The sequence below is a fragment of the Urocampus carinirostris genome, chromosome 16, assembly GCF_059441175.1.
Source record: "Urocampus carinirostris isolate Australia breed hairy pipefish chromosome 16, RoL_Ucar_1.0, whole genome shotgun sequence".
Classification (NCBI taxonomy): Eukaryota; Metazoa; Chordata; class Actinopteri; order Syngnathiformes; family Syngnathidae; genus Urocampus; species Urocampus carinirostris.
This window is the reverse complement of record NC_142364.1, coordinates 17,292,937-17,307,344: the sequence shown is the minus strand read 5'-3', so window position 1 is coordinate 17,307,344 and position 14,408 is coordinate 17,292,937. Positions and strand designations below refer to the sequence as shown.

Below are 14,408 nucleotides of genomic sequence, written 5' to 3'. Positions count from 1 at the left end.
CCACTGTGCCGCCGTGCTGCCCTACGTTAATTTTGTTTGTGTTTATTTTATTTGTTTTCGATTTGTTGTTTTGTTTTTGCTTTTGTCATTTCCGAAATAAAAGTTTCATTCATTCTAAAGGTTTCTTCATATTCCTCATGATGACGTTTTTGAGTTTTTCCTTGCCCTCATGTAGGTTTTACATCGGGGGATGGTGTAAAAATAGTCTCTATTTTGCAATATTGTCCGTGTAGCCTTTTGTGACTCCCTGTAGATAAGAGTTAGATAAATAAACATGACTCGACCTGTATTAACTTTCACAAACATATGCAACACAGGGTTTGTAAAGATCCCACCACTCAAAAAGTTACATAAAATGCCCCTTTATAAAAGCGCCACAAAACACTCATTAGTTACTCATTAACCCTGTGAATAATCACGTATTGATTTGTCTTTTTATGCCAGAATTCTGAAGTCCATCAGTGGACAAGTAGCGGAACTTTGCACTTCCGCTTGTTTGTTTTGCCCCGGGCCGATGTTAGCTTATAATACGGGAGCAGAGACGAGATTTCCCAGCAGAAGATCACACTGAACCACCAGGATCATGCAAAAAGTCTTTGTTCTGGTGCTCGTCCTGGGATGGACTAGGTCCAGCCAGGCGGTTGCAGTCCCAGAACCTCAGTACCCAACGCAGGAGAACTTTGATCTAAACCGGGTAAGCGACACTTCTTGTAAATAGTATTCTCTGGAGTAAAAAACATATATCTATATGTTCCCACCAGTTTTTAGGAACTTGGCATGATGTTGCAGTGGCCAAGACATGCCCTCATATGGAGCAGCACAAAAAGGACTCGGCCATTGGCTCGCTAGTGCTACAAAGGGGATCCGCCGAGGACAAACTGGAGATGACCAGAACAGTACTTAAGTCGGTGATAATAGCTGCATAGAGAAACGGACTTAACTAATAATTACTTTTACATTATATGTGATTCATGCATTCTAATGTTTGTTCAGAAGCGGGTCCTGTAAACACAAAAGCGGAGACTACAATCTGACAACGACTCCAGGACATTTTCAATACACAAGTATGTTTCGTGTTTCTCATCAGAACTAAGAAAATGTGGGATAAGTCTTTGGTAAATAAATCTTAACTGGCTGGACAGATAAAGTTAAATAGATAAATAATTATAATTTGAAAATTTAAAAAAATATGATCGTAATCAGGGTTGGGTAGGGTTACTTTAACTTGATTACTTTCAATTACTTTTGGATTACTCCAATACCAAATATGCTAATAAAAGACAAAAGAAACTAAATATGAATAAAATTACTAAATTTTGTGCAGGCTTGGGGAGTAATGGAATACATGGAACGGCAAAAATGATGTTGGCAAGCTGTTTGGATTTATTTTCATTTTGTTTCTGTCGCATTTTATGTTAGTTTTTCCGAAAGAGATCAAAGCCAGGAGAGAAAGCTTACCACGTGTTGTGAGTCATAATTGTATTCATATTTAGTTTCTTTTGTCTTTTATTAGCATATTTGGTATTGGAGTAATCCAAAAGTAATTGAAAGTAATCAAGTTAAAGTAACCCTACCCAACCCTGATCGTAATAAATACACAATAAAAAGATATGATCAATACATAGTGAATAAAAAATGATAACAAAAATAAAAATAAATAATAAACAAACAAATCAATAATTAAAACAATTTTGGAAATGACTCAATGAGTAAAATCGATAAGACTAAGAAAAATAACCCTCAGAATGAGAATCATTATTATTATATTTGTAACATATTCTTCCATTAAAATGAGAAAACATTACATATAATAATACTAATCCACAAATAAAGGAAATTAAATCTTAAAATAGACAAAATTATACACTATATTTTCATAATATGTAACTTTTCAAGTTAAAAAGGGAAAAATCAATCAAACCAACAAAATTAGATATTATACTCAGAACTCATTTCTTAAGTAAAATAAAATGAATTCTTAAAATGAGCAAGTGTAACGACTTAATTAATTTAAATTAAATAATAAAAACAAAGCAAAGGGGAAAACAATACATAATATAACAATGTAGTATATTTTAATGTATTTCTTCAGTAAAATAAGTATATTGAATACACTTTAAAATGAGCAGAGTTGACCACTGTATTTTTGACTCATTCTTTGAATAAAATGAGAAAGAATTGACGAGATAATTGACTAAATTCATTAATTAATTCCTAAAAGAGCAAAAAATCTACAATAATTTTAACTTACTTTTCTGTTGAAAACATAATTAATAGCTGTAAAATGTATATCCCATGTTTTTCACTTGTTCTTTTTGTCAACTAACTTTAGATTTAAAAAGCAAAACAGAGTGTCCCTGATTTCACAACTCACTTTTTGTAAATATTGAAATAAAGTTCATTGGGTGGAAAGCGGGCTCTGACTAATAGTTTGCCCTTGGCCTACAAATGACTTGGACGTGGACTTGGAGCCTTGCTAGAACTTTATGCTCCATGTTGACCCTCAACACTTCATTCATCGTGATATCCTAAAAGAGAATAAACACAAACATCCTCAATCCCCTTGACAGACAATTTTCACAATAATGCATTCAGGAAACCAAATTATGATGCAAGAATGTATCAAAAAATGAAACACAAATGTGTTATTATTATTACTTATTACAGGGGTGTCTAAACTTTTGAGAAAGCGGGCCAGTTTTGGTGAGCTAAATAACGGTGAGGGCCGATGATTGAGCATGGCATTCTTTGAACAATCTTTGATAAATTCACCTTCCGTGGAAGGTTCACAGTGGTTGGCGATTAGCGTCGCGACCTCCTAGCTCGCCTTTGTAGCATTTTCCTTTGACTGGCAGAGTCTCGTGAAAAAGCGCTGCTGTGCCGTTAAAACAGCTTCCAGTTGGTTCACCTTTTCACAGCGTGAATTTCCAGGAAGCTTTCTTGTTCGTCTGGCAGTTCCTCTTGATATTATATTCTTTGCAAACAGCCAGAGCCTCATGGCAAATTAGGTAAACGCAGTAGTTTCTCCAATTTCCACTTGACCTGGAAGCAATGGCCCTCACAGTCAACTTTCCCTTTTTTTAAAATTATAGTCGCCATGTTGGAAATGGGCTGGGCTAAAATTCTCAAAAGTAAAGGGCAAGGTGGCCAAAGGGCTACTGCCATCTTCTGGTGAAATGGAGATTTTTTTGGGGGGGGTACAAATGTATTTTGTACCGCGGTCAACCTTACTGGTGGGCCCAAACTATTAATTCTATGACAGAGGCTGCGGGCCAGTAAAAATATGATCATGGACAGCAAATAGCCCCCGCGCCGGCCTTACTAGATTCACCTTAACATAGTCACGCTCCTTTTTCTTTGTGACTTTCTACAAGAGAATTTTCTTTTTTTTTGCATTTTTCAGTTTTATTCATCACTCTCTTTTTTTTTTTTTGCTGGATTCAAATTGTTTTCTTTTTATAAAGGTGTTTTGAAGAAACACGTATCCAAGGAGATTTGTCGCTGCCTCCCCTTCAAAATCTTATGAAATTGCGTACGGAATGTGTCATTTAAGAGAGCTGTAGTGCGATCACCTTTTTCTGTTGGTTTCCTTTAAACAAAGCAGCAACTTTCTCCCACTTGGCTTGCACCTCTCTAAACTCCTTTGTAGACGCCAGCTTCTCTGGCTTGTCCTCCTCCATTGTTGGCAGGAAACACACGCCCAAACAGGGACGAGCTGATGCCCTCTTGTGGTAGGCTGCCGGAACGCTTACAATTTGGATTTTCCTTCGTTGAGCAAGATTTTTGTTACAAATACATTTTGCATATTCCATTTCCCAAACGCCAGCTTCTGTAAACAGGGATCGGTGCGCCAAGGACCCCTCTTTTGGCTATAACCTGGCCCATGGTAAGGGGGGACCCACGTCTTCCCTTGAGGCTGAACCTGGCAACCCCGTAAGCATAGGCCCGGCGACCAGGCCAGCGGACCACCACTTCAGACCTGGCCGTAGATGAGGGCCCCTGAAACCAGCACCCGGGAAATCGTGTACCAATGTTATTCGTGATCATAAGCGGTCTATGAGCTGCGCTTCTTCTGGCCACTCACCTAAGACCAGTTTGTCATTTCACCGTAGACCAACCCGCTCAATCAATCCGTCTTCATGCAAACCCTGTATCAGCCCGTTGTGGTAAAGAAGGAACTGAGCCGATGAGCAAACATCTCAAATAACAGGTCGATCTACGTTCCTATCGTTACCTATGGTCATGACCGAGAGAACAAGATCCCTGCTACAAGCGGATGGAATCGGGGGTAGCTGGGCTCTCCCTAAGATCCAGGGTGAGAAGCTCAGCCAGCCAGGAGAGACTCAGTGTAGACCCGCTTTCCCAAGCATCGGGAGGAGCCAGCTGAGGTGGCTCAGGCATCTGATAAGGATCCCTTCTGAACAGCTCCTTTGGGGGAGGCTGGATAGACTACGTCTCTAGGCTGACCTGGGAACGACTTGGGATCCCATCGGACGAGCTGGATGACGAGGCAGGGAATAGAGAGGTTTGGGATTCCCTGCTGAGGCTGCTGTCTCGGTGCCTCGACATTGAATAAGTGGAAGGGGGTGGATGGATGGATAAGTCTCGTAAATCAAAATTCTAGTGACTAGAGGTGCTCGTATACAGGGTTCTTAATGTATTCTATCAATTGCACTGAATGCACATTTTATCAATTAATTTGTGACGGTCTGATGTTTTCTTCTCAAGTTTCAAGACTAGGAATGATAGTAAGTGAGAGGAAAAGATCAGTAGAAGTTGTATCAGTACACTCTGTTCTGTAACATAAACAAGTTTGGGTCACAACCTCAGTTTACAAACTTAACAGTGACATCTTGTATATGCTGGGTCAATGTGAGTGAGCTTATCAAGTTCAGTGTTTCTGATGGTTCGGGACCCAAAAGTGGGCTGCGGACATTTTTAAGTGGGCATTTGCCTTTGCAAAATATGCTAGGAAGAAAAAAACCTGAGGATCAATTACACTTATTAACAGAAGATGGTGATAATGCCCTGCTCGATCTTTATTTCCTGTTCAGTCAATTGTCGCTTCAGATAGGGGGCAAATCTAATTTTATTCTGATTTTGTCTGTTTTATTTCCTTTTTTTGCCCATTACAATGGGTCCTGAGAAAGTTACTGATAAGAGAAAGTAAAATGGAAAACTGTGACAACAACAATTCAGTCAAAGAAGGAAACAGTTACAAAATACCAAAATGGTGTCTGCCAGTAAATGGTTCAAACAATTATGTTTTTAGCTTTTTTACTAATATATTCATCTTCATTATCTACATAGGTAAAGGATTGCAGTTATTTAAGTGAACATGTTTTATTAATATTGTGGGTACCTATTTCTTCTTCGTGATGAAGGGGCCTATCGTGGAAGGAGAGCCGGAGCTAGCGAAGCGGCTAGCGGCGTTATAAGTCTTCGGTACCATCCGTAATCATGGTAAATGCGAACTCACGACCAAATAAGATCATCGAGTGCGGGTGGAAAACATTGAAGCGCACAGGGAGCGCAGTTGCTGTGTTTTGCGCAAACGTGGCTCACGTTTAGCATTCCGGACGCTAACGTGTAGCCACCCGGAGCTACCCGGAGCAATCCGGCTACCCGGAGCAATCCGGCTTCAACGCTGCTAAACAGAGACACGAAAGCCGGACTTTTGGACTGGCGCGACGTCATCCGCTCCGCTACAAGCACCCCTAGGGCATCATGTTCATCTGTTAATAAACAACGGGGTAGACTGCTGGAAGTGTGAATTTTCCTACGGGGATGAATAAAGTATCTATCTATCTATCTATCTATCTATCTATCTATCTATCTATCTATCTATCTATGTATCTATCTATCTATCTATCTATCTATCTATCTATCTATCTATCTATCTATCTATCTATCTATCTATCTATCTATCTATCTATCTATCTATCTTCTTTTGGTATGTGGCTGTTTTCAAGTTTTAGATAGTCAGCTTATATGCAATGTAGGCTTATACTCAAGTATATACGGTACTTGGTGTTGTTTTGGTTTTGCTGGTCATTTTGCTTTTAGAAAAAAAGGTGAATATACTTTACTACTTCTGCTTTTCGATTGTACAAATATTTCATTCAATAAACTTAAGAAGTGGATTTTTTTTCTTGATTCAGGTCACAGCTTGTAATTTGGGGGCGATGGTGGGTCCTCAGGTCAGACCTGTTGGGAACCATCGATCTAATGTGATCAGATTATGTAGCGCTGAAGCATTTTTGTTTTGAATTCCTACTTTCCAGTGTGAAAAGTGTCTTTTCCATACGTGATAAGTAAGTCAAATGAATTTGTATCCAAGTGCCTCTTCTCCGCAGAGTGGGATACTGATGTGGACGCCTTCGTGGTGCACACTAACTACGACGAATATGCAATCGTAATTATGGTCAAGGAGAGGTCACCAGGACAACGCAGCATCTCAGTGAAGCTTTACAGTAAGCAAATGCTCTCTAGGATTCTTCTTTTATCTAATTTTCGGCCCCACTTGTCTTCAGCTGGTTTGGTGCAATGTCCCCGCAGGTCGGACGATGGACGTTAGGGACACCATTCTGGATGACTTTAAAAGGCTGGTCAGGGAGCAAGGGATGAGTGATGACACAATTATCATTAAGCAGAATAAAGGTATGCAGCCTTGAGTCTGGTAGTTTTATGCCAAAGTCAAAGAGGATAGGTTGCAGTTTAGCTTTTGTGTTTCTTTTTTTTGCTAATTATTTTTCCAGTAAAATGAAAAAAAAACAATGCTTAAAATGAATTTTTTGTATTTTTACTATTAGTTTTCTCATTTTACTATGCATTTTAAATTCTCTTTTATGATTATATAAAAGAAACAATACGTGACTTTTGTACATTTTTAGGTATAACTTTTCTTTTTTCCCTATGAACTTTTTGATTTATTTTTCCAGCAAAATAACAAAAACAATATTAAGACTTAAAATACATACAATTATTATATTTTTTAAAATTTTACTTTTTTTATTGACTTAATTAAGTAGTAAAACAATATGTTTTGAACGTATTGTTTTTGTAGGATAAAGATAATTCTTGTAATGTTTTTTCTACATTTTTAGGGATCACTTTTCTTATTTTGCTATGAACTTTCAACTTATTTTTTTCAACTTTCGCATAAAATGTATATTTTAACTTTTTTTGCCTGTAAAACAAGAAAAATAATACTTGGAGTTGTTTTTGCATTTCTAAGTGTTCTTTTTATTATTTCATTGTGTATTTTAACTTGTTTTTCTGGTAAAATAAAAAATAATACTTAAGATAATTTAGTTCATTTTTGAGTATTATTTTAGGTAAAATTTGGTTTATTTTTAAGTATTATCTTTCTCATTTTACCATATATAAATCACTTAATTTTCCTCTCTGAATCAATTTTAAACATATATTTTTTGTAAAATAGGAAAACTAATATTTAAAATAAAACTATATTATTATTATTTCTCTCATAAAATATGACAAAAGATGCTCAAAATTAATTGTGTACATTTCTAGGTATTACATTTCTTATTTTGCTATGAACATTTAACTTTTTTTAGAAATGTGAATTTTAACCTAATTTATAGGTATATATATATATATATATATATATATATATATATATATATATATATATATATATATATATATATATATATATATATATATATATATATATATATATATATATATATATATATATATATATATATAATTGACTTAGTTTTATATTAAAGCTATATTTTAAACTCGTAAAATAAAAAAAACAATACTAATTATTTTTGGGGCATTTTTCAGTATTATTTTTCTCATTTTACAATATAATCTTAGCTTAATTTTACGGTAAAATAAGAAAAAAAAGGATTCAATTTAATTTTGTCCATTTTAAATATTATTTTCTTATTTTACTACATATTATTGACTTCGTTTTTAAATAAAACCTTATATTTCAAACTTGTTTTCTCTTAAAACAAGAAAAATAACTTAAAATTAATTAATTCTTTTTTTCCATATATTATTGAGTTAATTATTGAGTAAAACTACAAAATATAATGTTGTTTTGGAGTAAAAAAACAAAACAAAAAAAGGAAAAAACACACTTCTTTTTTGTGTTTGAAAAAAATAAAATAATAATAATAATAATAATAATAATAATAAACAGTACCTACAATTAAGTTTGTTCATTTTAGGTATTAGATTTCTAATTTTACTACATAGAAATATACGTATGTCAAACATATTGTATACAGTAAAATAGGAAAAACAATACTTGAATTAATGTTGTGCATTTTCAAGTATTATTTTCTTATTTTGGTGAATATTTTAAACAGTTTTTTTTTGGTAAAAAAATGTTGCAATAATTATTTTTCCAGTGAAATAAGTAACACAATACTGAATCTATGAATTTGCATATTTCATGAATTTTAGATTTTTCATTCCATTTCATATGTAATACAAATAACTTCTTTTTCTGGTTAAGCGATGTATTTAAAGAATACTTTAAAGTAGTGTATACAGTATGTCAAAGAATCCTTCAAATGATATTTAATCAATATTTTTTTATTTTCCAGTAACCAAGGAAAAATATTTTTAAAAAGCAACATTTACTATATTTTTATTGATTAAAATTGGGAAAAAAATCTTTAACATGAAAATTATGACAATGTAAAATGTATATTTAACTATTTGTATTTTTCCTCTTCCAGTCATATAATGAAAAATGCCGATAATTAACAGAATCATACAATACATTTGTACTTGATTTTTGATAGAATTTAAAAAATGTGCTTAAAATAAAAATGATTTTTTTTTTTAAATATTTATTTGTGTATTTTGTTGTAAAATAAGAGCAATAATGGTAAAATAAGATTTGGTCATTATAGCAACTATACAAGAAATTATGAAATATTCATCAAAATAAACAATGATAATTATAATCTTAAAATAGACAAGTAAATCATGGTAATGTGAGCATTACTATGTTTGTTTATCGATTAAAATAAGAAAAAAAACACTCGCCTTTTTCTTTGCATGGTTTTACAGGTGAATGTGTTCCAGGAGAACAGATGGAAGAAATGGAAAGTGTAATAGAGGTAAGCTAACTCATTATTAATAAAAAAACAAAAACAAATATAATATTCAAAACATATTTAAAGGGACAGTGTGTATCACTTACTGTCTCCTAGTGATACCAAAAACATTCATGCAAAAACAATATTCGCAAAATAAGCGAAAATACATTCATTTTTTCAAAACACTCAGAAGTTTAGAAATTTGCATTTGTTTTACAAATCATCAGCCTCACCTAGAGGGAGCTGACATAATTGTCCACCATCTTGCTGCCTAAAAAAAAAAAAAAGGGCTTGGCAAAAAAATGAGAAAAAAAATGATGCGGATTTGTCTCTGTTGTTTGTGCAGTCCTTTGAGACTCTTTGTGATTAAGGGCTATACAAATAAACATGACTTGACTTTGAGTTTCAGAGGTTTGTATTCCCTCCTGCTTATTAGCACTCATAGATAGATAGATAATAATAATAATAATAATAATAGATAGATAGATAGATAGATACTTTGTTCATCCCCGAAGGGAAATTCACATTTCCAGCAGCATCCCTGAGCTGAGAACAATCGAGAACAATCGAAAATAACACGGGAGCTGCTGGAGTGGCTGCCATTCGTGACGGCGCCGGAAGAAAAGATTCAATTTGAATCATTTACAAACAAACAAACAATTGAATCATGTACAAACAAACAAACAAAATATTCATGTTTTAATAAGTGGAGTGTTAATAAAATATTTCTGATACTGATATAACCAGATAAAACTAATTTTAAGTTACCTGTCCAAATGAATGTTGTGCCATCTCACCTTTCCCACTCTCTCTCCTGCAGTTGACTTGCTGCTTCTCGCTCCTGAAACTAATACTTACCTCTTTGTGTATTGCCTGCATATGGCGACACCCTCTTTCAGCTTGTCTGTCAGAACCTTGATCTCCTCCTAAAATGCTTGTCTAAATGTGGGAGCATGCGGCTTATATACAGGTCCGGCCTTTCGAGACGCCTAGACATGCTTAACACACCCATGCACACAATATACTAAAGTGTAAGAAGGTGAATTGAGGGAATAAATATTACAAATATTAAAAAGATAAATATACACGATTAATGAAATCCTTACTTAGCTGTCCATACAGTTGCCAGCGTAAAACTAAAAACGCGGAAACTATGTACATAAAAGAATATTACGTATATTAAAAGATAAATGAAATTCTTACTTTGCTGTCCACACAGTTGCCAGCGTAAAAATAGAAACTAAAAACTAATATATATATATATATATATATATATATATACATAAAATAATATTACGAATATTAAAAGATAAAAATACACGATCAATTAAACTCTTACTTTGCTGTCCAAACAGTTGCCAGCGTAAAAATAGAAACTCGGAAACTATATACATAAAATATTACGAATTTTAAAAGATAAAAAAATCCAAGATTAACCTTCATTAATTTTGTATGGGCGTTATAATCCCATAGCGCTGGAATTTCGACCAATCCCGCCCCAAATCGACACTCGGCCTCACCTGGTGTCTTTGCCCACAAATACGAGGGCGACCTGGTTCTGGTCTATGTTTTCTTTCTCCGTGATGTCCTTAAGCACCAGAAGCAGTTCCTGCTGCTCTGCTTTGGCCAAACGAGTGGCGTAAACCTCCCAAGCGGGGGTCACCATCTCACCCATGGGGTCAATCAGCTTCTCCCCGTTGTCCTCCTCAGGGTTGTTCAGTTGCATGATATATAACAGCGACATCTAGAGGTAAAAAAACACACAGTCCCTTTGAGGTAAATTCATCCAACCACTTCTCTTGTCTGAAGGACCAGAAAAGTGTTAAATGAGGAATCGTCAGACCGCAGTTTGGGGATGGAGGGTTTATTGATACAGGTCCTTTGCTTTGCGCGGTTCATTTTTCAAGATAATTTGTAAATCTTGACGTCAAAACAATTCCTCCACTTTGAGTGAATGAATTAATAATTTATTGCATACACATTTATATATTTTTTTGGACAATGGCCTCAGCCATACCCTTATAAGGTCACCCTAAAGTACAGAAAAATCCTGTTAGCTTGCTAATTACACAGAAATATTCTAGGCGAAGCTAAGACATGCTAACGTCAAATCATTCAACGGTGCGAATTTTTGTACAAAAGTTACCATAAACAAACATTTTCATTCAAATAATCTTCAGGTGAATACAATAAGTTTCATACCTACAGATAGTGGTAAGATCGGGCCTAGAAAATCCAGCCCCGACCCAGGCCCACAGGTATTAAAGCCCGACCTAACCCGAACCCGATAAATTATCTTGATTTGAGGACTCGGGAAGAGGGGGGCTTCTCTCTGGCTGACATTTTTTATTTAAATGAGGAGCGTGCAGACATGAGACGGAATCCATCACCTGCATCCTCCACAAAGAAAAAGAAACAAAAAACAATGACGGGCGGACAATTAAAAGAAAAAAATCAGCGAGAGAGAGAGAAAAGCCCGGCCCAATCCCGAACGTAAATAATAATTGACGTTTTAGGCCCATTCCAGCCCAAGCTGAAGCTTGATCTTACCTCTACTTATGGCCAATTTTTATCCAAAGCAACAACAAAAAAAGTATTTGCACTGCTAAGGTTTTTGAGTTTTTCCTAACCCTCATAAAGGTTTTAGATTAGGGGATGGTGTAGTAGTAATTTTAGTCTGTACAGCCCTTTGAGACGCCTTGTGATTAAGGGCGTCACAAATAAACATGGCTTGACTTGACTAGTGTTCAAAAGTCGACGTCTATGCTGCCGTCACAGATTTGTGTTTCAAGGTTTTTTCATTTTCCTCATGTTGAGGTTTTTGAGTTTTTCCTTGCCATCATGTAGGTTTTAGATCAGGGGATGGTGTAATAATAGTCTGTGGTTTGCAATATTTTGTAGTCTGTGCAGCCCTTTGAGACACTTTGTGATTAAGTGTTAGGTTCAAGTTTCCAACATTTATAATAAAACGCTCTGCAATATAGGACAAAGAGAATCGGTTCTTTATAATTAGTTACTTTATTAATCATCATATTGAGAGCCGCCGAGATTCTGCTGTTAGACATCTTTTCGCTCGCTCTGCCCTGCTTGCTGCGCTCTGGCTCGGCTCGGCTCTGGCTCTGAGGATCTCCTCGAAAAACCTCCCTTCTAATATTCAGTTTTTGCCTTTGCTACGTAGAGTTGATTAGTCTTCTTTCGAAGGCCTGCTTTCCGGCAGATGATGGAAGGTTTCCTTTGTCCTGGGTATGACTCCCTTTCCTTCCTGAGTTATGGCATGAAGAGGTCATTCCAAGTCAGGGTACATCCGTTGGTATGTGAGAACAAAAACACAGTCTGTACATAAAAAAACAACTCATGGCCTTGAAGAGTAACTTACGGGCTGAGAACTCTTCAAAATGGCTGAGAACACATATAACATATTAAATGTCAACTGTAGGATAAATACAACCCCATCATTAAGGGCGTCACAAATAAACATGACATGACTTGACTTGGCCTTTTTTTCCAGATCCTTTGCTTTCAGCAACAGTTAACATATTAACCACAAGAGGGTGCTCAAAGACCACTCTATATGTTTCACAAAGGCAGAACACACATGAAATGCTTAGTAATGCTCGTGTTTGTGTAAACAGAGGCTGAGGAGGGAGATATCACCGACTATGGTGCTGGCCGAAATGGAATTGGATGGTTCCGGTGATGACACGCTTGTGTTCAACGGAACAGGTAAGGGTTCTCAAAAATTGTGATAAAAGAAAGAGAGGTAAAGTGTTCAAATTGCCAGAGGTGTGCATACTCGGAGTGGAGGCGGGCCCCTGCTTTGGCTTATCCAAACGCTACTTCTACAACTCGAGTGCGATGAGCTGCCAGATGTTCAGGTATGGCGGATGTATGGGCAACAAGAACAACTTCTTGAGTGAGCGCGAGTGTCTGCAGAGGTGTCGCACTGAAGGTGAGTCTGGACAACACTCAACTTGCTGTCAGCATGCAATGTCTCCTTTGTTCGAGTTCATGAGCTAGCTTGTTGTTATGCTTGCAGAGCCTGTTAAGATACCTATGGGGGTTTTAACTGTGCTATTTGGTGCTACATCATGTTAATTTATTTATTTGATTTCTACTATTTTTATTGTATTGTTTATTAAAGCACTTGAATTTACCTTGCTCGGCCGAGTCATACCTAGGACTTATAACATTGGTAAAATGGCGGCGCCCTCTGTTGGCTGCGGCTGCATCGGCTCGCTACAACGGGTCAGGTGTATCGACATTTCGTTCTTACAAAAGAATGACAATACAAGGGAAATTATTATTATTATTATTATTATTTCAATCTACTTTTAAAATAAATATATTTTTTGTTGATTGGATGGATTTTGATAATGTGATGATCCGATTGGTTGTTTTAAAAAAAATCGATAAATACGACGTTGCTACAGTTATTCAGTAAATTAAGTAATTTTTTTTTTTTTTCACTTTTTTTCTTTTACTCAAGTAAGTAATTGCAATACTTTTACTTCTACTTGAGTAATATTCCGAAGCAACAGTACTTTTACTTGAGTAACATTTTTGACTATCCTACCCACCTCTGGTTCCAATGTATTATAGAGCATTCAATGGTATAATCATTGGATTTCGCAGCTCAAGGGTTCTTTTTGGAATATATCCTTCATGATCAACAGGGGTTCACTGTATGATGACTATTATCTTATAAATATTTTTCATTTTTTTAAGATATTACTTCATAGTCATCTGTGTGTTTCCCCTCTTGCAGCGGTGTGTCGACTCCCCCTGACGGCGGTGGCTTGCACGGGTGAGCCCCCCAACTGGTCGTTCGATTCCACTCTGGGTGAGTGCGTACCCTACAAAGCGGGCTTCTGCCAGACCAACGGCAACAAGTTCTATAGCAAGGCAGAGTGCAACGAGTACTGCGGCGTAAAAAGTGGGTCACCGTGCACGCTAGTCGAAATAAAAATAATAATTGTAGTGGAACAGCACATTTCATTCCGTATTCTTCTTTGACAGCCGCAATACTGCTGGAAGATTGAAGGAGCATTTCCAACGCTTGACAGTTGAACTGGAAACGTTATGGTGACCCATCATTATCAGTTCAAGATATGACGGAAAGTCTTTCCAATAAAACATTTCATTCCTGTTTTCTTGTTTTTGTACATTGAGAAAAGGGATTTCAGAGACACTTTTTTGTCAATGACCATTTTTAGCCTCATAGAAAAACTAAATAATGGCTACGATGATGTTTTTGGGCATTTATTATTGTCATGATTACTCGTTACCAGGCTTGGGTAAGGTTACTTTAACTGGATT

General features: G+C 35.9%; 1 protein-coding gene across 1 annotated transcript; it reads left to right on the top strand.

The window, feature by feature from the left end:
* Nucleotides 1-525: 525 nt before the first annotated feature.
* Nucleotides 526-14,238, top strand: LOC148350481 (protein AMBP-like). Its single transcript, XM_088355387.1, has 10 exons — nt 526-694; nt 762-904; nt 994-1,064; nt 6,357-6,473; nt 6,559-6,660; nt 9,064-9,113; nt 12,725-12,815; nt 12,874-13,041; nt 13,858-14,025; nt 14,109-14,238. The coding sequence occupies exons 1-10, from the start codon at nt 584-586 to the stop codon at nt 14,129-14,131; spliced, it is 1,044 nt and encodes a 347-aa protein (XP_088211513.1). The 5' UTR covers nt 526-583; the 3' UTR covers nt 14,132-14,238.
* The last annotated feature ends 170 nt before the right edge of the window (nt 14,239-14,408 follow it).